The 21,817-nt window shown below is 39.6% G+C and overlaps 1 protein-coding gene across 7 annotated transcripts in view; it reads left to right on the top strand.

The window, feature by feature from the left end:
- MNAT1 (MNAT1 component of CDK activating kinase) overlaps positions 1 to 21,817 on the top strand; it is a 124,623-nt gene that overhangs the window by 57,417 nt on the left and 45,389 nt on the right. For 6 of the 7 annotated variants that reach the window (XM_040601007.1, XM_040601010.1, XM_040601004.1 and 3 more), the window contains exon 6: positions 228 to 353. In XM_040601007.1, coding sequence (XP_040456941.1) covers positions 228 to 353 — 126 coding nt within the window. Of the gene's footprint in view, positions 1 to 227; positions 354 to 625; positions 776 to 21,817 lie in introns of those variants that run through there. The other variant, XM_040601011.1, reaches the window with a different exon arrangement.

The following is a 21,817-nucleotide window of genomic DNA, read 5'->3' as shown; positions in this document are numbered from 1 at the left end:
AAATAGTTGTTTGCAGGTTACTCTGATTTATGGGGTTGCTGCAGCTTTTTCTTATTACTGAAAATGATTGTTTTCTGTAAGCTGGCTCTCCTAGAGAGGATACTTAGCATTATGCTGCTCTGCTAGTGATGGCCTTTTAGACACAACTTGCAATTTTGAAAAGTATGCAGTATTAATTAATATTTATTTTGGTTTAGCATTCAGATTTGTTCCTCATATATTTACAGGAGAGCTCCAACCTTCCTGCTTCACTGCTTTTAGCTCAGCATAAGGACAGATCTACTCAGCTAGAAATGCAACTGGAAAAACCCAAACCTGTCAAACCAGTCACATTTTCCACTGGCATCAAAATGGTAAGGCTTGTTTGTTTCTTTTTTTCAATGCCTTTCAAAAGACTGAGAATTTCCTCATATGAAATTTAGGAGTTATTTAAACCTGAGTTGTATATTACATGGAATAGGCCGTTCTCTTTCAATTAAGTAATTGGGAGTTAATCAATTTCATCACTCTGCTGGTTGGAATATATGAAATAATTGTATTGCATAGTTGTCAAAAAACAAGCTATACCTCTTTCCCTGCAAAGTTTTCGTGTCCTTGAATTATTTTTGTCTCGTTTGTGTACCAGTTCTGGAAATTGAAACTTTGGAGTTCAACAATGAGCTGCACTTTCTTCAGATTTACTTTAAGCACTGGAATAAGCTGTGAGTATGAGATGGACAGTGTAGAAAATGATGCTGAGTGGTTAAGGACACTATTTTAATTGTTACTGGACTCTAGGAAGCAACAAGTACTTTTGCAAATGTGTTACCGCTACAGTGACAACTCAAAATCTGTCAGCGTTCCTGTTCTTTTATCATGACATGGTACAAGTACACATCAACCTGTGTGTGGAAATGTGAAATTTTTTGGGGGGGTGGGTTTAGGGGTGGGAGAACAAGTTACTCATCTGCTTTGCACCTTACTGGTTTCCCGTTTTGTTTTAAATTTCTGCACTTTTTTTAGACTCTTTATTTTAGAATTGGTATCATGGTAAATGGTATCTTGAAAATAACAAACGTTTGACACCGTCCTCAACAACCAAAGAAGTCAGCAAAGCAAAAACCTTTGCATCAAACTAGTCTTTCCATCAATTCATATATTTTCTCGGGGATGTCTGTGCTGTGTTCATTATCCCCCAAAGGGTTCACAGTGTAGAAGCATTTGCAGCTTATTTTTCGAAAAGCAGTATCAGCTTTTGCAGAGTTGTGCAGGTTGTTTTCTTGTTTTCCCGTAGTATAAACTCTGTCTTCTTCCTTTTTATTTTAAAATCTACGAGTGTGGGGGTGATTGATGTGCTTCATGAGATGCTTTCTGTTTGTATAGAAAAGCTAGTGGACAGAAAATGTTTGTTGTTCGGTTCAAAAAATACTCTTAACTGAATGCCTGTACTTTGCTGTTAAAATATGTTGTTAGTATTTCTTAAAGCTGTTGGGCTTTCTTCTGGGAAAGGGAAGAAGATAAGCTTATGCTACCTGAGGACAATGGAAGTGCTTTTTAATGCATTTGTAAATGGATATTAAATGCAGTATGCGGTAGTGGACATTTCAATTCTGCAGCCCTAAGTAAACTTCATCCAGGAATGGTGAAAGACTTGGATGAGGCAGTTTCTAGTATCATGACATTTAAATTTTAATGTTGGGAGTAATGGATAATCCAAATAACTGATTGCTACTTTATCAGTGTTCAGAAAGTGTGAGCAGATAGTCATATTAATTTGTTCGCTCCCAGACAAACAAAAATGCTCACTCTGACTGACCTTAGTCCTAGAATGAAAAAGAACAACTTAAAATTAGGAATAAGTACAGCTAACAGTTAAAGTTAGGGATGTTTGAAGTTGCTGACTGCCATTTATGGAAAACTGATTATATCAAGCAAAACAGATTTTATACCTATAAAATTACAGGTTTTGTTGAGAAAGATTAATGTTTCCATGTTTTCTTTATAGGGTGCTTGATTTAATTATTACATGACATAAATTTTTAGAATTATACAGACATTACATTACACAATAATAGCAATATCGAGATTCTGCACAATAAATGAATTAACTGATTGCCTTGTAATTTCTAAAGTAGTTATATAGTTACCACAGCATGGGAATATTTCTGTGGGTGTTCTGGTAGGACACAGTTCAGTATTTGAAAGCAGATATTGCATTTCTGTGGATGACATGCAAGTTGGCAGTTTACAGGGCTGCTTTGACAAGCTGGCCTCATTGAATGAAATACGTTTTAATATGGCTAAACGCAAAATTATAAATAGAAAAATAAATAACAGGCTCAGTGATGAGGATTTGGAAGTTTAGCTAAGCAAGTAAACCAGTTTGACCCTTAGCCACAATGTGGGTATGTGGGGTCCTCGGGTATGTGAATAGTACAGCCATAAATAGGAAAGGACTTCTCCTTCTGAATGCAATATTGGGAAGACTCATGGACTAAGGAGTTCTGCTGTGACAGTATTTGGAATGAGAAAATCGGGAGGAGTGCAAAGAGCTTTCACAAAGGTCTGTTCAAAGGCAGAAGGATGTGCTTTGTACTGCGTTCCACCTCTAGTTTTATAAGGGAAGGCTAAGACATGACTCGGCTTACAGTAGGTACCTCCTTAACACAGACCGTGCCAAATCTGAAGAGTGCAACAGTAAATGTAGCAAGAACCAGTAACGTTAGCTAAACAAATAGGATCTAAATAAGAGCTGAAGGAACAAATAAGACTGAAAGTTTACAGTGGTTAATTGGCCTCACTGTTAAAATTGCCTCTGGAATGCAGTGAGATCTCTAATTCTTGATGTTTCCACATTAGGACTGGGATGCATCTTGGGAAGTTATTGTAGTCAAATTGAAATTGTTTGGTTCAGAACAGAGTTAGTTTTGTAAAAAGCAACACTGCTCACTGTACACGATCTGATGGTGTTGATGATCCATGACAGTGTATTCTAGTGACAGCGTAAGATGAATTCCCACCTGGGCACCTTATGACATGCTTATTTTCCAAGTTGACTGTTTTTTCTAAAAACCCCAGATGCTCAGTCCATTTGTTTTGCATAGGTGTACGCTTGAAATAGGTAGAGCTTTTGTTGCGCTGCCCTTCAAGGGCAGCACTCGTTATAGTTGCTTTAGCTTTGTTCCTCTCTAAGCCATGGGGTTCACAACACTTATGTAAGTGGGGGCAGCTCTAGGGCAGTACTAAATTTCTTAAAAAATACAGTTCTAATTAATGCTCTGTTTGGCTCAACGGTTCTGCAAATTAAGTATAGTTTCTGTGACAAGTCTATTTTGTGCTCACTGTTAAGTTTTGGCAGCACACACTTAATGAATCACTATGTGCGTTCTTCCCCTGTGCTTTTATTTTTTCCTAATAGTTTGGCCACTGACCTTTTCTGGTGGGTGCTTTCCTTAATTTTGTTTCAAAAGAAGGGATTGCAGATAGAGCTAGCCGAGATGCTGGCTAATCCAGATCTTACACAAAGGCTGTGAAAATATGCCAGTTCAGCTAGAATGTGAGTGTTTTTCCTGGGATGGTCTTGGTCAAAGATGTTCTTCAGCCTGACTGATAATCAGACATGTTTCTCAGCTTCTGAATTGAGGCATGCCCATTCTAGTCTCCTGGGCAATGCTCAAGGAAGTTGGCTCATTTAAGGTGTCCTATTAGTGCTGTGGAGTTCTAAGCTTGCAGCAGGAGGAGGGAGCGTTTTTCACTTGTAAGCTAAGCAAGAGCATCCCCTATAGCACAAGACAGACAACTAGCTCATGAGGATAGGGTCTCTCCTTCACTTTTCCTTTTGTTAAATAGTTTTTTTTTTTTTTGCTACTTTCCAGTGGAAGCTGTTTTTTCTTTGCAGTCTGCTCATTAACTTTTGAATTTTAATTCAGTAAATTATATCTTCCGTGCATGAAGCATACCTTCCTAATCAATCAGTTTGATTTACTTCTCTAAGTGGGAGAAGAAAGTGCTTCAGAGTTTTCTGCTTATCATGCTCATCATGTTAAAAATACGCTGAAAGAGTATCTGAATATTTAAAACAGTCTTATTAAGTCTAAGCTCAAATCATTGTAAAGATGAAAAAGAAACTGTAGCAATTTTAATTGTTGCAGTAGTGCTAAAAATACTATTTCCCCTCAATGCTTGTACTTTACATTTTAGTAACTGTCAAAAAGAGCAAAGGTTGTTGAAATGAATGACATTTCTAGCATTTCTAGCATTTCTAGGGCTTGTCAGGGTGTGCAGAATGAATCTAAGGTCTTTCTGTTTCTTGGTGAATATAGCAACAGTTTCTGGTGGGGGGGTGACTTTAATGTGAAGCTAATTTTAACGTGTAAGAGGTGCTCATATGCACTGCACATGAATGGCAGTTTGCAAATGCAGCAGGAATTAATTTCATTACGGTAATTTAGTTTTCTTTCTATGTCTCTGTTGTTTACAGGGCTGTAGGAGCCTTTTGGTGCTTGTACGTCTGTGTTTTACATCACCATTGCGGTTAAAAATGCGTAGGAGTGTGCATGTATTTAACTCCTCTTTAATTCATTGAACTGGGAACATGCAAACCTTTGAGTCTGTGGCCCAGCTATTTACATGTTTGTAAAAAATATGCACGCCTTGGACTGGCTCAGCTGTATGCTCTCTTCAGTGTGTTTCAGGCTGTGTGCCCTGTCCCTGTTCTGTTCTTTCCAGTTCTATAATGTTTCTTTGCTCCCTTCCCCCAGCCTCCCAAGAGACTTAGCCTCTAGTGGTGGCATTCATGAAGCAATTTTGTAGAGTTAAAAACTCAATTACCTCTAATTGGATTGCCCAAATATGCAGGAAAACAGCATAGGTGTTCTCTAGCCTGCTATCATTTGGGAGAGTTTGCCTTTTTACATTTTATACCTGAATACCTCAAAACTACTATAATGCATCACTGACTGTTCAATTTCTGTAGTGCTTTTTGTTTTATTACTTAATAGCAGTGGGAATATTTATTAGTAGAAATATTAGTGTAGTGTTGTACATTGCTTCGTCATTACCAAGATGGTTGCTACCTCTCTGAATTTGCAGTTTAAATAGATGTGTCAGGGAGGGAGGGGAACCAGATGCCTGGAGGGGATGTACGAGCCCAGGATTAGACAGCAGGGCAGTGGCGGAAGGAGGAATAGGATCCAGCCCTCCTAAATTCCTAACCTCGGGTCTCTTCCGCTGAGCCAGGCTTCATCTCCTGTCAACAGCACCCCTGAATGGCAGCAAATTAAGAGTGAAATACCTGCTTCAGCTTTGGCTTCCCTGTTCAAATCACAGCAGTGATGTTATGTTTCATTTTCTGTGTGTCTGAATATTACCAGGATTTTATTCCAGTTCTTGTAGTTTCAGGCTATTAGCAGCTGAATGCTGAGAAGAGCAATGTACAGTCTGAAGCAGCCGGAGCTTGCAGGAGGGAGCAGTTGAATCAGTATTTCAGAGGAATGGATCAGTGTCAGACACAGGATGTCTAGGACACCTCAGGAATGCACGTTACTGCTAAGCTGAGCATAACAAGTGTTAGGGAATAGATTTTTGTGCAGCGTTACACTTGCAGCATTATTCTAATGGGAAATAATGTTCTTATTTTAAGTTATGTGGAGCTATTTTTTTAAAAACATTGACCTCATCAGCTCAGGTCAAATTAACTGTTCTTCATTATTGCTTTTTCCTACAATATTGCTTCCTGTGCAAACAACTGCTCAGTGCCTGCTCCTGTTATTCAGTCTGTTTCTTTTATAGCTTGTGGAGCAATTATCCAAAATCCTGTTCCAAATGCAAAAAAAGTCTGTCAAAATACCTTTTTAATCAGTTGTGCTCCTTCAAAGTTGCTTAGACATATGCCAGGTACTCTGAGGTAAGTGAAGTGCATGTTGTGCTACGGTTTAGACTACAACTACTCTGCAGCTCCCAGGAGTGCTTCGCTGCCCTGTCCATGTGACCGGGAAGTGTTTCAGCCTTCCAGCCTTGCTTTGCCGATTCTTACTGCTCTGGTTTAGTTGGTTTGTTTGTTGGTTTTGGTGTGGCGTGTTTTAATATGTGTGTTTTTGGGGGTGGGTGGGCTGTTTGGTTTTTTTTTTAAAGTGCTTTTACTATTTGCCCAAAGTTAATTAAAAAAAAAAAAAAATCAAGCCTATTTCCTTCCTTCACTATTAGCTCAGCTGGTCTATCTTCAGGCTGAAACACTTCAGATGGAATTGATTTCTTTGAGATGTATGCCAGTCTGAGTTTAATTGGTGTTTTGTTTTTAATCTTCATTTGGCTCATACTAAACCCAGTTCTTCTTTGCAGCTGGGTGCAATATTTGCCTTTTCACAACACTTCATAGTTTAGAATCACAACAGTTATTTTCAAGAGGGAGTAATGTATTTAGGCGTATAGACCCTCTTGGAATAGATGTATTTGTTTTAGAAAGCCTGCATGTAAAGTTTTCCGTGGCACTGAGCGTTATCTAGACCTCCAGCAGGAGCCTGGCTGAGTCTCTTGTACAAGGTTGCTGCATTGCCCTCGCAGCCTCGGTGTCTGTGTGCGTGGTGGTGGGTGTATCCCAGCTCCCAGGCACACTGGGCTGGGCGTCAGTCCCATGAAGCAGGGTCCCACGGCAGAGGAAACCCAAATGTGCCAGTGAGAGGGCAGTCACAGCGCTTTCCAGCAGGTCTCTGGAGGAAGATGCTCAGAGAACCAGCATTCTTGCCAAGCAGCTTCCCTGAAGTGGAGATTTACAGGGGCTGTGTGTCTGGAGAGCAGGTGCATGTAGTCCTGTAACGCCAGCTCTGCTGGTAGGATTCTAGTTGCTAAGCACCTTCTCATGATTCCTAGTAAAATATATCTATTGCATGTTGCTTTAGCTTTGAATTTGTCATCAATAGCTGTAGCTTTTTTTAAACAATGAGCATTGCATTGATCTGCTGAGAAGGATACCTGTTTCTGAAAAGAAAAAGGGAAAAGAAATTGCAGCTGTTGTATCTCCACCATCTCTGACAATACGTGATAGGGAATTCAAGTATGTGAACTGAGGAACACCAAAAATGCAGAATGATAGAATTTAAGTTAGAGCTAATGTGCTGGCTTTAAACAGTGATCTAGAGTCCTGTGATCCACATACTGCTCACTTAAATCTCATTGGATTATATACACAATATGCCTGCAGCTTCAGAGTAGCATGATGGAGAATGATTAGCAGTAGTGAATATATTTGTCGTACTAAATCTCTAGCCCTCTGTTTAAATAAAGATGTTTTGTTAAGAGTCAAGCACATACATGCAGAACTGTGCTTAAAGTTTTTGAACTCTGGTTTTGAAGTGTGTGCCAGATAAACTTTAAGTGATCTATCATCGGAATGCTTCCTGTGCACTCCAGCCCACAGACTGAAGTCTAAAACATTTAATTGGTTTCTGGCCTTACTAAGTAATTACTGTTATATCAAAGTGCATAAACAGTAAGCACATTATATTGAATTTTTTTCCTAATGTAGGTAAGAAATGTTTGTTTTTTTTCTTTTGGGGGAGGTGAATTAAGTGATAGTACCTGTAATGTCCCCTCTCCTCATTTATGCAATGCTGGCCTTGGAAAAGGAAACTGGATTTTGAAAATACAGTTTTATGTCTCCCTGTATCTTTACAGGATTTCTGTTTGGAATGCCTTAGGAAAGATGCCATAGTCAAAATTAAGCTGTTTGGTGGACAGACATAATCAAAACTGTTTGACCTGATTCTGTTTTATGGTTGGGCTCTCTTATACTGCTCTGTTAGAATAAATATTTGTTCATTTGCTTTAAGGCTCCTTTACATGGCTAAAGCAGCACATGTTTATATACACATATTAGTATAAATACAAATCAGGCCCGTAAGTTTGCACAGCTGTAACGACTGGAATTTAGTAAATGAAATAGTGCCAACACTGTTAATTGTTCAGGAGTGAACAGCAAGGCCAATGTACTTGTTAGTAAAGTGGCTGTAGCCGGCAGTGGAGCAAATCTGTTCTGCAGCAGTCACTTTTTGCAATGGAACTGTTCTTAGGGTTTGGGTGTTTTGGGGTTTTCTCTCTATTCTTCAACACCCCCCACCCCCCGTTTGTTTTTTTAATATCCTGTTTGATTTATGGACTTGCCCAAGAGCCTGCTTGCCTGCCTCTTTACCAACACATTTCAGGAGTACGTCTGTGTGTCATGCAGCGTGTTTTTTGGTCCCATGAAAAGGTGCTGTATAGGATGAGGCTTGTAGGGAGAAGGCTGCATGAAGGGTTCAGTCAGGCTGTCATTTTCTTCCCTGCTCATATGAGAGCAGGCAATGGGATAGAGCAGCAGAAACTGGGCTTTAGATCCTAATGTAGGATGCCCAAATTCCATCCTAAGCAACAGCCAGACCTGCCACTAGCTATGATAGCACAAAGACACATTGTAAAGTGATCTAAGGAAAATGCCGTTGAAATCATCCTGAGATCTTCCTATTTCTGAGTCTTATAGTTCTGAATATGCTATTGCTTGAGTAGGTGTTACTGTGAGCAATAAGGAGAGAGCTGACTGAAAGAAAGAAGGTGGCTGAGAGGAGAGTCCAAAAAAACAGCTGGCAGGGAAATAAAGAATAATAAAAAATTTCTCAATCATTGTTTGTTTTGGAAAGATCATGCTTTAAGCACATGGAAATACTTTACACATTTGAGAAGTGCTGACTTCCTACATGCCTTGTGAAGGAACAGCAAATCATTCATATAATGTAAACACATTTATAGATTGTTCCAATATAACTTTTTTCAGTGCTGCTGTTCTTTTTAACAAGATACAATTTAGTGCATATATGCTCTTTTGATACTACACTTTGGGCAAGAGTTGCAAGCATCATAAATGTTAAGTATCAGAGTTTGTGCTAAATGAGCAGCGTGAAGTTATTGAACCACATTTTTAATGCAAAAAAGTTGTTAAATAGTGCTACTTGATGCACAGTTTAAAAGTAAACATACCAGAAAGTAGTGCTGGGGTGAAACAGAAATAGCTAGCTTGTCTAAAAGTGTGAGTATAAGCAGTCTCATTATGTCTTGCTAGAGATGATATTAAAAAAAAAAAAAAAAAAAAAAAAAAAAAGAGGACAAAGTTCTTCTGTAAGGGTAGAATTTTAAACTGGGGAAGAAAAATTAGTAAAATGAGAAGCTTTGGTGCCAAAACTGCAGTGGGTATATTGTGGAGCATGCAGTGGAATTGTATAATCATAGTGCTGGGTGGGGGTCTTGAGGTCGTGGGGTCCTTCCCGCTGCTGTGAGGCAGAGCTTGGGGGTACTTAATGACAGGGACCTGCCTAACCTGTTCTTCCAGACCTCTGGAGATGAGACTCTGCAGTTTCCTGGGCAGTCTTTGGTAGTACTTACTCCCTTGCTTTTACATTTTAGGGGAAACTTAGCAACTGCACATTTCCTTGACCTTGTGCAAGTTCATTTTCTATCTAGGTAGATGCCAAAAGCAGGTTGTTCTCTGCCTCTCTGTAGGAACTTTTTATGCACTTGAAGATGACTATGTAAACAGGACTTCACAGAACTAAATATTTTAGAATTTAGATCTTAAAATAGTTCAGATGCCTTAATTGTTACTTAACAATGAAAGCATTGATTTCTTCTGAAAATGGTTGATAGACTGTCTCCGTTCTACAGACTAGATGTGAAATGACGTTCATCAGCTGAGAAGAGGCCTTTTTAGAGAAGAAATTTTTTTTAAAGGGAGCAGTTAAGAAGATTTAAAGAATTCGAGTAAGAGCAATGGAGGATCTGAAGCCATTTAGGCAAGCTGAAGTAATATATTTGTTTGTTTGCATAGAAGAATGTGATTTTTCTGCCATGATCCTTTTTTCTCCACACTTATCTGCATTTATGAGAACACTACATGTTTCCTTCTAATCCTTTCTTCTGTTGCTGCTGCTGAAAGTACTTTTGTGTCATTCTTCATCTTCTCTGTTGTTTACCTGGAGGAGAGCTGGCGACCTGGAAAGGCAGGGCTGGGCTAGTGGCTTCACAGGTTCCTCTGAGTCAGCGGTCAGTTGGGTTGTGTCTGTTTGGTTTTGAGAGACTTGTCTATTAGGCACGTGTGTGCAGACCTCCCTCTCAGACTAGTTTTATTCCTGAGTTACTCCATTTCTCAATGAACTAGAGCCTATTTGCCTATGTTGTAGAGTATATTGACCTTGCAGCACAGTTAGAAGATCTCCCATATGCCTGTATTTTCTTCCTTGCCTGTTCTCAGGGCATTCTTCGGACAAATTTGGGGTAAGCATGGCCTACAGCTGGCTTTTCTGAAATTCTTGCCAGACTTGAAAAGTCATGCAAGGGGAGCCAAAAGGAGGACAAGAGGGATGGCTGTAGTGGGAGGTAGTCACTGGAAGAAATGTGTCAGGGAAGTCAGTTTTAAGTGCTGGCAGCAGCAGCAGCAGTGGTTATCATGGTGGAGCACAGGCTCAGGGCTTGTGGGGATGGGGAAGCACAGGGCAGCAGGTGAGGTGGGTGCAGGAGGTGGTGGGAACTCGGATGTGAGGTGCTCTGAGCGGGGAGGTCTGGGCAGAGTTTGGCAGAAAGGTGGGTGGAAGCAGGGAGTTTCTTGGAAGGAGGACTGAGGGGCTCCTGCATGGGCTTGGGAATTACAGAGAGCTCTGGGACAGAAGGATTTGGGGAACTGGGGGTTCTGGTACTCACCTGTCTGGATCTGTTCCTGTGTAGGAAGTCTAGTCTCTTGAGGGCAGCAGGGGATGGTGTGTGCACACTTGGGTGGTTTCAAATGTGACACCCCCCCTCCCACCCCCCCTTGTTAACAAAAGGTTCTGGCTGTAGGTAGGGGTGTACATGCAAGGACCTGTGTTTCCCACAACATCTTCTGTTTTGCCTTAATCTCTGTTACTAGATACACCAGCCTTGCTAATATATTAATTCCTTACAAGGAAAAAATCTTCAGCGTGTTGATTGAAGCCATGCTCTGTGTGTGTGTGTGTACACGTACAACCTTTCTGCACCTTAAGTGGTGCCTAAGTGAACAGAGCAGATAAATGAATGCTTGCTACAGGGTCTTGGAGAGTCAAGTTTTGAGTTTTAAAATAGCACATTTGTAAATTAAAAATACACTTAATAAAGATGTATTTCAAAGGAGCTGTTGGGGGCCCTGGTTTTTAATAGTCCATACTCATCCAAGGTGCACTTGTATTGCGCTAGGGTACTTGCAGCAAAAGATGTTTGCATCAAAGAGACAACGTTCTGTACCAAGGAGACTTCAAAAGTAATTTTCCTCAAGAATGTTTGTTCAGGTGCAGAGGGTGGGAGAAAGGAATATTGTTGTAGGCAATCTGCATTGGACATCAAAAGGTGAATTTCCCCATATATACCTAGTCTGGACTCAGTGTGTCAGGCAAGGTGTCGCTGGAAAGGAATATTGACAGCATTGGCTGCTAATGAAAGAGAAATTATCCTCATGAAGTGCCTGGGTCGCTGAAAGTTTGTCTTATCTTTATTCCTCTTCAATGTTTTGGGTTTTCTTTTGGGGTGTTTTTCTTTTTTACAGAAGATAAATGTGGATAGTGGAGTACATCAAAGTGGAGAATTGACTGTTTTATTGTTCTGCTTTGCCTGCACGTAGTTGCTACGCAGGTAACTTGTATTTTGGGGAAATGCGAGGCTCAGGGGTAGTTTGTGATGTGTGTTACAGTTCAGCAGAATGTGTGGCAGAGCATTAAAATCCTCTCCCTCTTGCAAAGTGGATAATAGCACGGTAATAGGTTGTATTTTATGCGGGCTCTTTTTTTAAAAATATAAAATACATAAGAATATTGTGACTACAAAGAAACCTGCTTTGACTCACTTTAGACAAATGTGTGTAGTGGTATGGGCAGGAAATGGAAGGACAGAGAGCACATGTGGAACCATCTATCTAAATTAGCTGGATGGGGGCCAGGAAACTGAAACTTGCAACATTTGCAATGATTAGTAGAAAATGAAATGATGGCTTTCTAGAAAAATAATGATTCTTGTATTATTCTAGGACATAGAGGTATATCCTGCAGGAGACAGACAGTATGTTTGAAGGTGGTGCATGTGGAATTGGAAGGCAGTGGAAAGGTAAATAGGAGGGAGGAACAATTTAAAACTGAGGGCCGTGCACAGGAGGAAAGCGGCATGTATTTTTAGGGCTGAGGTCCATTCTCCTGTTTCATCTCTTTAGAGAGGCATAAATAAATAGAGCCCTACTCACTTCTCCGAAGCATAGAAAGAGACTTACAGAAATGTGATCGTCTGCAAGACTGTCAGAGACAGTGCTCAAGTAAACAAGAGCTGATCTGTGCTGGGTAGATGTGCTGACAGACCTAAAAGGGATCAATGTAGGTATCTGATCCTCGCCATCGTTAGGCAGTCAGGCAGTCTTTGGCACTGCAGCTTAGGGCTGCTTGTGTACCTATGGGCATGTGTACACAGCTAGCATTAAAAAAAGAAAGCCACATACATTCAGGACTATGTATAAAGCTGGCCAGATTGTAATGCTTCCCTGTGATAGGCCCTTTGAGTTCAGGCAAGCAAAGTTTGAATAGTCGATTAGCAAATATTTGAAGAATTTTCTGCCTTTCCACAAAGATGGCAGTTTCTCTAAGAGCACGATGGTAGTGCCACTGGGAGTGGCAGCATTTTCTCCACTTTCATTTGGCGCAGGATTTGAGCCAGATCATGACTACAAGTTCAGAAAAGGAATAACCTGGGGAGTTTTCTTGTTGGATTTTCCATCAGCCACATACAAACTTAATAAGGGATAGAGCTGGAGATCTTCAGGGTTGTCTGCTTGACAGAGGAGATGCTGCAATAGATCTTTGACATCTAGATCCTGGTGCTCAAGATCTGTTGGCACTGGCTTGGCCATGCATGCACACCAAGGATTTGCCTTTGTGGTTGTTGCCAGTAAAACATGATTAGGGTTTTCTTTATTGGGGGTGTGTGAGAAGAGGGCTTGGCTTGAGAGAGCTCATGGGAGGATGTAGGAGGGATTGCAGTGGGAACTTCATGCTTCCTTTGTCTTCACCCATTCAGTTTTCACTTACCTTAGTCTGCTTCTTCGTGGGATGATGCCTTGAGCTTGAATTCCCATTTTAATTTACGTAGGATCTGAAGCCTAGGCAGGATTAGGTCAAGAATTCATCTCAGATCAGGCAATTCTAAAATCTGGTTGGAATAAGGAATGAAAAACCCAAACCACTACAATGCAGTTTATATTAAAGCTTAACGTTGTATCAGTTTAGTTTCACTGATAGTGTTGTGTACAGCATCTACTTTATGCTATTTGTTAACCTGTTTTGTGTCTAGTTAGTTAAATGGACTTGAAATACAAAATTAAACAGATGTCACACTTAAAGTAACAGAAATACTCTTGAAGAGTACTGTACCCATTTAACTGTTGTTGCTTTTAAATTCTGTGTAACTAACTTCAGCTGTAGCTGAGGTGCCAAGTATAAATTTGGTAATGAAGTGTGTTTATCACCTAATTGAAAACCTGTGGAGTTTTTTTAAAGAAAAGGAACCCGAATAAAACATAGGTGGTACCTGAGTTTTGTTTGGCATGAAGAACAAAGTATAAATGTGGCTGCACTTCTAATTAATTTTTTATTTAGTTTATTTTTATTTATGAAGAGGCAAAGTACACAGCAAATGCAACTTTTCAAAATGTGAAATTTCTTCTGTAGGAAGAGCCCCCCTTTAGAACTCTGCAGTCTTTAATCTTTGCTCTTAAATACAACACTACGTGACCATGCTGGTTTACCTTCTCTTATCTTCAGCCCATCTCTGCTCCATCTCATTGGTAGCATCAGGCTTAGAAAGGAAGGCAGGAGAGTGTATTTTCAGATATTTTTTGTATGGGTACATTTTCACTATAGTGCAGTCTGTTGTCTTTGATTTTGCTGGCAGAAAAGGAGGAGCAGGAAAGCTAAGGAATGGCCAGCTGAGACTTGGAAAGGGGAGAGAGAACCCATACCTGACATCGCCTGTGGGTGACAGGGAGAGATGCACACAGCAGGTCTTTATTTTTGCAGTTGGAGGTGTGCATGCATTGTCAATTGTGTGACAGCTAGTACTGAGGGGAGGGAGCTTTTGGGGGGAATTCAGAGATTTAGATCAGGGAATATTTGCTTCAATCAAAATGCTTCATTTCCAGTTAATACCGAGTGACTATTGGGTAAAGCAAGTTCGAACATAATTTTTGGACTGGAGTGTTAATGCAACTTTGAGTGTGGGGTGTTTTTTTCATTTGGTTTGGTTACCCCCCTCCCCTAGCAGGGCATGTTTTGCTGAAGGATCAGTTAGAAAACCCAAAGGAATGTGGATAATGTGAATGATAGGGTTACTACTCTGACCACTTTAGCAGATTGAATGAATCTATAAACTATACCCCTTTCACAATTCTTTTATGCTTTTATATTTTTTGATTCAATTAATCTTGAATTTTTTTGTTTGCATAGGGCACACAAAGTATTAAGCTAAGGCCATGGAAAATAACTTTGTAAATGCTTTCTTACTGTTCTGAAATCTAATTAAAAACCTGCAAACTTTGTCATTCATCATTTTACTATAGGAGTGTATTTCTTATGGAGACAGTCTAATATCCTGCAGCAACTTCATGGCATTACAAAAATAATTAATGGACCCTTTTAGGGCAGTGTGTGTTGCTACAATGTGGAATAATACTTCAGTGTTGTAAGTGAATGGTGTGCTAGGAAACACTAATCCCTTGTGTATAGTAACAGGAAGTATGAATATTACTTATTAATAATAATATAAAACACCTTCAGACACATACTTTTTTCTGTGCATGTCTACCTTTTTGTAAACAACTGTGAATTTTAATTAGAGAAAATTTGGTGAGAAGCAAAAATGATTTGTATAATTAAGATGATCTGTTTATTTAAAAGCCTCCAGAAGTTGTAAGAGATGGAACTTGGCTGTATGCGAGGGATGAATGTTGTGCAATAATGCCCCTTCATTCCCCTTTCATAATAAATCTCCGCAGAGTATTCATCTAAAGGACTGGATGCCAAAAAGAACAGGTTCGACTTGTCTGTGAGGATTTACACCACAGTAAAATGCACAACTGCTTTTGTAGAGGTCATTGTGAAGGTCACGGAGCCAGTATGCACCACTCAATGAGAGCAGCCTGTAACAATGGTGTGAGAGGTTGGACTGGGTGAAATCAATATTTAAAACCTCAGATGAAATGTAGCAATGAGCTGGAACCATTAAAACACATGACTTAAGAGAGTGTATGCTGTTTTGCAAGAAATGAATAGTCTCTTTTCCGTAAGTTTGCATCTCATACCCTCTGCTGAACGTAGCTCCTAGGTCAGAATGCAAGTGTGCTTGATTCCTGACAACTAAAATTGAAATAACTTATTATGTCTAATAGAAACACTCTCAAACTGTTAGTAATCGGCTCTGTCCAGTTAAAAAAAAAAAAAAAAAGCCCTCATTGATTTTGAAGTGGTTTTAATTACCTGAAATTTGTCATACCTTTTTTTACAAATAAGGTCTGAGTTTGACCATAGGGTCACTATGTCTTTAAATAAAAGATGATGATCATTTCAAATGGCAACCAGCCATCAGTGGGGTTTAGTGCAGAGATTAATTAGTAAACTTTGGAATGCGCTACAGCAAATGCAGCTGATTGGCAATAGCATGTGGAGTAGCAACTGGTGGAAAGCTGGTGCTGCTGAGCAGCAGAGGTATTTCCAAAAAGACTTAAGAGTGCTGTGATATGATGTGCTTTAAATGGCACTGTGCTAGTTGCATCAAACCACTGGTTTTCTATTTAGGCAGTTAAGTAAATGCACAAACTAGAGAATTCTGATGTGCATTTGGAAAGAAAGCAAGTTTTATTGTTTTGATGTGATTAGGTGTACCTCATCAATAAACAGTGAAGGTCCTGAACGTCAGTTTACAGAGGATTGTGGTTTGTCTGCAGTGCGTTTTTTGATATTTTTTTTTTAACTAGGGAGACAAATTTCAAGGTTACCGTCGAATGCTGAGCTAGGAATTAGACAAAAAAAAGTCACTGAAGTAAATATGATTAATTCAGTGGCTGTGGCAGTAAGTAATTTCTTAGAATTCTAGTCTGCTTTTTAAAATGCTATGGATTACTGAGTATGTTTGCTTGTACAATTTATAATTCCTTACTGTTTTCCTTTTAAGGTTTTAAATACATGATTAGAGAAATTTGGAAACTTTCTCTGTAAATTAGCTTTCTAAGGATGCTTGATCTGTTTAGTATGAGTAATAGACCCCATTATATATAGTCCCTAGGGGGACTATTTTCTCCATTTGTGTAGGCCATAGGATTGGAGACCAGATAATAAAACTAAGATGATTTACGTAATAAATAACTGCTCTTGAGAGATTACTTGGAAGCACTGTATACTTCCTAAAATTTCTCTTAATATTATTGTATTAGTCTTTTGATGCCCACCTTCAGTTAGAGGGGCATGGTCAAGCATCCATTTAAATCGGTAAAAAACCCACATCGTATCAGTGTGTCTTTGATTCAAAAATGGCCCATGCAACTGGACTGGCATGGTAAAATTCATCTTACTATATGTACCCTGAGTATTGAGCAAAAGCCTACCCTTGTGGACTAGTTAATGGTATCACTGAAATAGTCATATACAATTTTTGATCTAGAACTGGTGGAGGTGCTTGATCTCTTAAGATATGGATCATCCTGGCTTTGACCCAGAAAACCCTTAAGCATGTGCTTTAAAATTAAGCAAGCAAGTGCTCCTCTTGGCTTAACTCTCAGCTCTGTTACTTTGTCCACGTTGCATTTGAGTCCCTGGGGCCCGTCAATGTATTGTGGTGAATCTGTGGACCAGGCAATAGCACATGCTGTTGTTTAATACCTGGTTGTGAGCTATTTCACTTCTGAGCTGTTGGAACCGTCTATGGAAGGATGAGGAGTGGAGACCGGAGCCGCCAGGGTGCTGGTTGTTTCTCTGGGGACCTGTTTCTGCAAGCCTCTGCTTCCTAGACCGTTGTGTTTATTGCCATAGGTAATTGCAGCTAAGCGGATGGGCTCAGTTTACGCAATCAGGTTCAGGCTTGCTTGGCTTTGTTGGACTGGACTTGTAGGCCACAATCCAGACAAAGTAATCAGTATGTGACTGTGCCTTTGACTTTGCAAGGCTCTTTGTGTGCTTAAAGCTGGGTAGTTTTCTAAGCTGAGTGTTGCTGAATCTGGGTCTAAACCCCAAGTAACTTAATGATAAAATTTCCTGATATCAAATGGATTTGTTAGCTTGACATGTCTTTAAAGGAATCCTGTATGTAAATGTGCAGAGGATTGGGGCATTACACCTTGCAAAATGTTCAGTGACAGCTTCTGTTGAAACCTTTCACTCTTGCCCTTTGATTGTGTGTGTATCTCTGTGTATACATATTTAACGAACACCCATGCACACAAAAAGCATCTCATTTAAAGACATAGTATTTGAGCACTGCAAACAACTCTCTAATCACTGAGACTATTTTCTTAAAACTAAATCTGCGGTGTGTATGTACAATATATGCATCCAAGTACATTACAAAGCATTATGAATAATTAAAAGCAAACTCCAGCCCTTTACAGAAACAAACATAGGTACATTCAGCGATGCGTAGAGTGCTCTTTGTAGCACTTGGGGGTTGCCTTTTAGTATTGCTCTAAATCTAAGATATGTAAAGTTAAACAAAGTCTGAACTTCCTTGACTTAATAGCAGCAAACAGTCCCTGCAACTCCCTACTTTTGCTAATGCCCCGAGGCAGACCAGTGTAGCTGCTGGGGTAGGCTGGGGCTTGGGGTTAGGTGATTTCACAAGGTGAGCTGCTTTTAGGCTCTGGCGGGCTTTCTTCCTTCCTAGGTCTTTTAGACTTTTTCCTTTCTTCCTAGGTTTCTTAGACATGCCAGCTGTCAATGTTCATCCCAGCAATGAGTGTTTCAGCCAATACAGCAACGGCTGTGAAAAGGAGATGAGGGGGAAGAAAAGCTGATGCAGTGTTGTAACTGTGATGCAAGATGAATGTGAGACCAAAGGAGAAAACATGATTTTGTCAGTGTAATTACCCTTTGATAGAAGTTTATATCCAGAGCTAGGGCAAAGTTATTTAGGCTGCTGGGGATTTAAAGGGATTGGTTGGTTGTTAAAGCTTTTAGGTACGGTCTTGCCATCTTTTGCTGAAAATACTGTCTTCCTGAAGGTTATACATCTTACCTTCACTTTCTTTTTTTGTCAAATCTTGGACAGTTCAAAACAAACCCAGAGAACCTACCCCGAATTATTAACACAAACATGCTGTGAAAGCTCCTTGAGCACCTTGCCTTGGCACGATGATATTAGTGTGAGTAAAGTCCAGCAGTTGGGGGAAGGGGGAGAGAAATACCCCTCCAAACTGTCAGCACTTGGGAAAGGAAACACAAAAACCTATTATTATTCATATGTACTCTAGAGTTTCTGATTTGCTCCCATTGACTTGAGTGGTACGGTATCAGTTACTCCGATGCCTGTAGTGACGGGTTTGTATTTCATGTAATGAAGTGGAACAGCAATGCAGATGCACAGTAGCCCAGTGTTGCTGGATGGATGGCTTCCAGGTAGATGAAGACTTGGACTGACTGGCTTAGGAGGCAATTATCTGTGGTCAGCCAAAGATCGGCTCTTGCTGGTGAGTCTGGAAGTGTGTGCGCATGCTCTGAGTCAGTCTCTTATATACCTTTATGATTGTACCACTGATTAGACTCAAAAATCTTGGCAAATCCTATTTGTGTGGGAAGCTCAAGTGCAAAAACTGGCCTAATTTACTTTATTTAAATCAATATAATCCTGCTTAAGGCCTTTTGGAAAGCACATCTGAGTGAACAGTGTTTTAAGTTAATACAGTGTCTTTCGTGTTCACAGTAACAGCTAGTTTCACTTGAAAAGGGTGTGCTTATGGTTACCTTCTACAAACTTTAGCCATTTTAAACATGGAAGGATGCAATTCTCCTGCATGCACGCATCGTCTTTTGTGAAATTGGTACTTCGAAGATTTAGTATCTTCCAAGTTTGCTTTATGATCAGCAATTCTTTGAACTTGCAAACAAGAAAGTGTGGATAACTTCAAATACCTATTTGAAGTCTCATTCTAAGGAATGCTTATGTTGGTTTTGACCCTGCTATGTGAAGTTTGATCTCTGCCTCAGAACTGGAGTATTGTAGTGGAAATGTAAATACAGTCTGAACTTTTTTGTGATATTTTTAAAATATGCTTTGTCTCTTAAAGACAGAGACTTTATTGCAGAGATCCTGGATATTCAAACCATGGAAACCTGTTTCTGTTCACAAAGGCCCAGATTCAGCAGCTGATCTCTAATCAGCAAAGCTCACTAGCATGCGCATTTGTGCAGGGGACCCTAAACTGTGGTGGTTTAGGCTTGAATATAACATTTTTGGTAATTGTGAAGCTTCATAGAATAGAGAAGGGCCAAGGGTGGAAACTGACTGAGATGATTTAGAGTTTTATATAAGCACATAAAGCTGCAAGTTGTCTTGTTGTGTTTGGTTTTGAAAAACACTTATTAACTACTTTGACATCTCGCTTTTATTCTCAAACATCTGCTTTAGATTGGTTGCCGTAAAAGTGTAATAATTAATCTTGCCCTCATTTTTGTTATTGCTACCAGAAACCAAACTATTTTTATTACTACTTGTATAGGGATTTGGACCCTGAACTATTTTCAGAGTTGAGAAGAAAATGAGTTTGTATTTTATTTTATCTTTTCTCCCTCACATTCCCCCCGAGCTTACAGGTAAAGTTAATTATATTATAGTTTGTAAGTGCACAAAGATGTTAAGCATGGCTTGTTAAACTGTATAGTAAATTCTACTTTATTTGGTCCAATATTATGAGTTTTAAGGGAATTCAAATGATCACCTTGTTTTGGTTTGTTTCTTAGAGCAGCAGCTGCCCTGAGCCAGCGTAAGATATTTGCATCATCTGTGGAGAGCTTAGTACATATTTTACTGTATGGAAATAATATATGAAAGTCAAAGAAATGAAAACCTTCCTATATGTTTAGTCCTTTGATTAACAAATGTTTTTAATATTTGTTCTTGGGGCTTCCTTTTTCTTGGATTACAACTTGTGTTGTTTCCCAAGAAGCAGTAAGTTGTGTGGCATGCAATGTCAGTATAAGCCCTGATCTCCAGCATGCTGCGTTTGAGTGATTTCTTTCCCTGTGTTGTGTATTATTAAATTTCGGGGCATTCTGCTGATGTGGGTTCATCTAGTACTTATGTCAGAGCATGTAGGAATCTTCCTTTCTACAATGGAAGTGTTGTTTTTAAGGCAAAACTGTCTTGTTATAAACCTATAGCAGGAAATACTCAGGCAGCCTTTCTGACTTGTTCGAAAGCTGATGTTTGTGCTGCAGTTGCTTTCACAGCAGTCTCCTCTTTCAGAATCTGTGGCGACACTTGCTTTAGCAAAAGGTTTCACAAAGGAGCCAGTGACCAAGATGAAACAGATGAGGCATCTCTTTATTTTATAAATAGATAAATAGGATTTTTTTGGACTAAGTGAAATTGCCGTGTGATTGTATTGCTGTTTTGCTGCCAGCTTCTGTTTTCTCTAAGTGAGATGGTAGATTTTTCATGGCAGGAACCATTCCCTTTTCTTTGTCCTAAGGATCCCTTAGATGTTCCTGGTTACTGTGCTTTAAGGAGTTACAAAGGTGTAGCTGCTGAAACTCGAGTGACGCGGAAGGCCATGGTAGTTCTTTGGTATGTGGAGAGACTTTCTGCAACACCCTCTGGATCAGCCAGGGCTTACAAATAAGACTTTCTGATCCTGTGAACTTCTGTGAATCCTGACCAAAGTGCTGCTAAAATTCAGGTGCCGTTGGAAGTATACACATCTTTAAAAGCCGTTGTGTCTGTGGTTCAGATTTAAGCATCATTTTGATACAGCCACCTAAAACGTAGATGGAAACTTGCACGGAAAGAAATTAAACCTCGCTGGAAGGACAAAAGACTGTTTTGTGCAGATTAAAAATGCAGTTGCTTCTACCCCAGGGAGTTTTCTTGTTTAGTTTGAAAAAAATTAATGTGTATTTTTCAAAGCAGTGCTGTCAACTGTTAGGTTTGCAGTGTCTCTTCCTGTACCCAGAATAATCAGCTAATGTCTACTTGCATGCTCTGCACGCACATGAGGAAAACAGGCTAGAAATAAACTACTTTCCACTTTATGTTAAACGTAGTAATTTCTAAATATATTAAGAGGTTGCTGTTTTCGTTTAAAACTTGTAGTAAATGTAGCACACAAATACTGTGAGGATGTGTCACGTACAGCTCATCTCTGACACTTGAATTTTTTTACTTTAGACTTCAGTTTTTCTAAATGCTTTCTTCTTATATTTTTGCCTGTTTCTAATAATTCCCTGTCTTCTCTTCCTGTTTTTCCTTTTCTATTTGTGTTTTTCTGTTCATCTGCCTGTATTGTCCTTTTCTTCATATTTTATGCCTTTTTTTCAGTCCCTCTTGCTATAAAAGCTTCCCTGTTTTCTTTTGTCAGACAATTATCGACCTTTAGCAGTCCCTCCTTAAAATGTAGCTATTCAAGGAATCTCACTTTATTTCTTCTCTTTATCAGGCTGACATAAGCCATGCTGAATGTGATGTTCTGTATCTTTATCAACAGTTATCTGGGTCTCGGCTGTATGTATGCTCAGTAAAACAGGGAATATGTCTCTGACTTTCACACACACGCAGTTTCTCATCTTCCACAGAC

The sequence above is a fragment of the Falco naumanni genome, chromosome 7 (assembly GCF_017639655.2).
Source record: "Falco naumanni isolate bFalNau1 chromosome 7, bFalNau1.pat, whole genome shotgun sequence".
Lineage (NCBI taxonomy): Eukaryota > Metazoa > Chordata > Aves > Falconiformes > Falconidae > Falco > Falco naumanni.
This window is presented reverse-complemented; position numbering and strand designations above follow the sequence as displayed.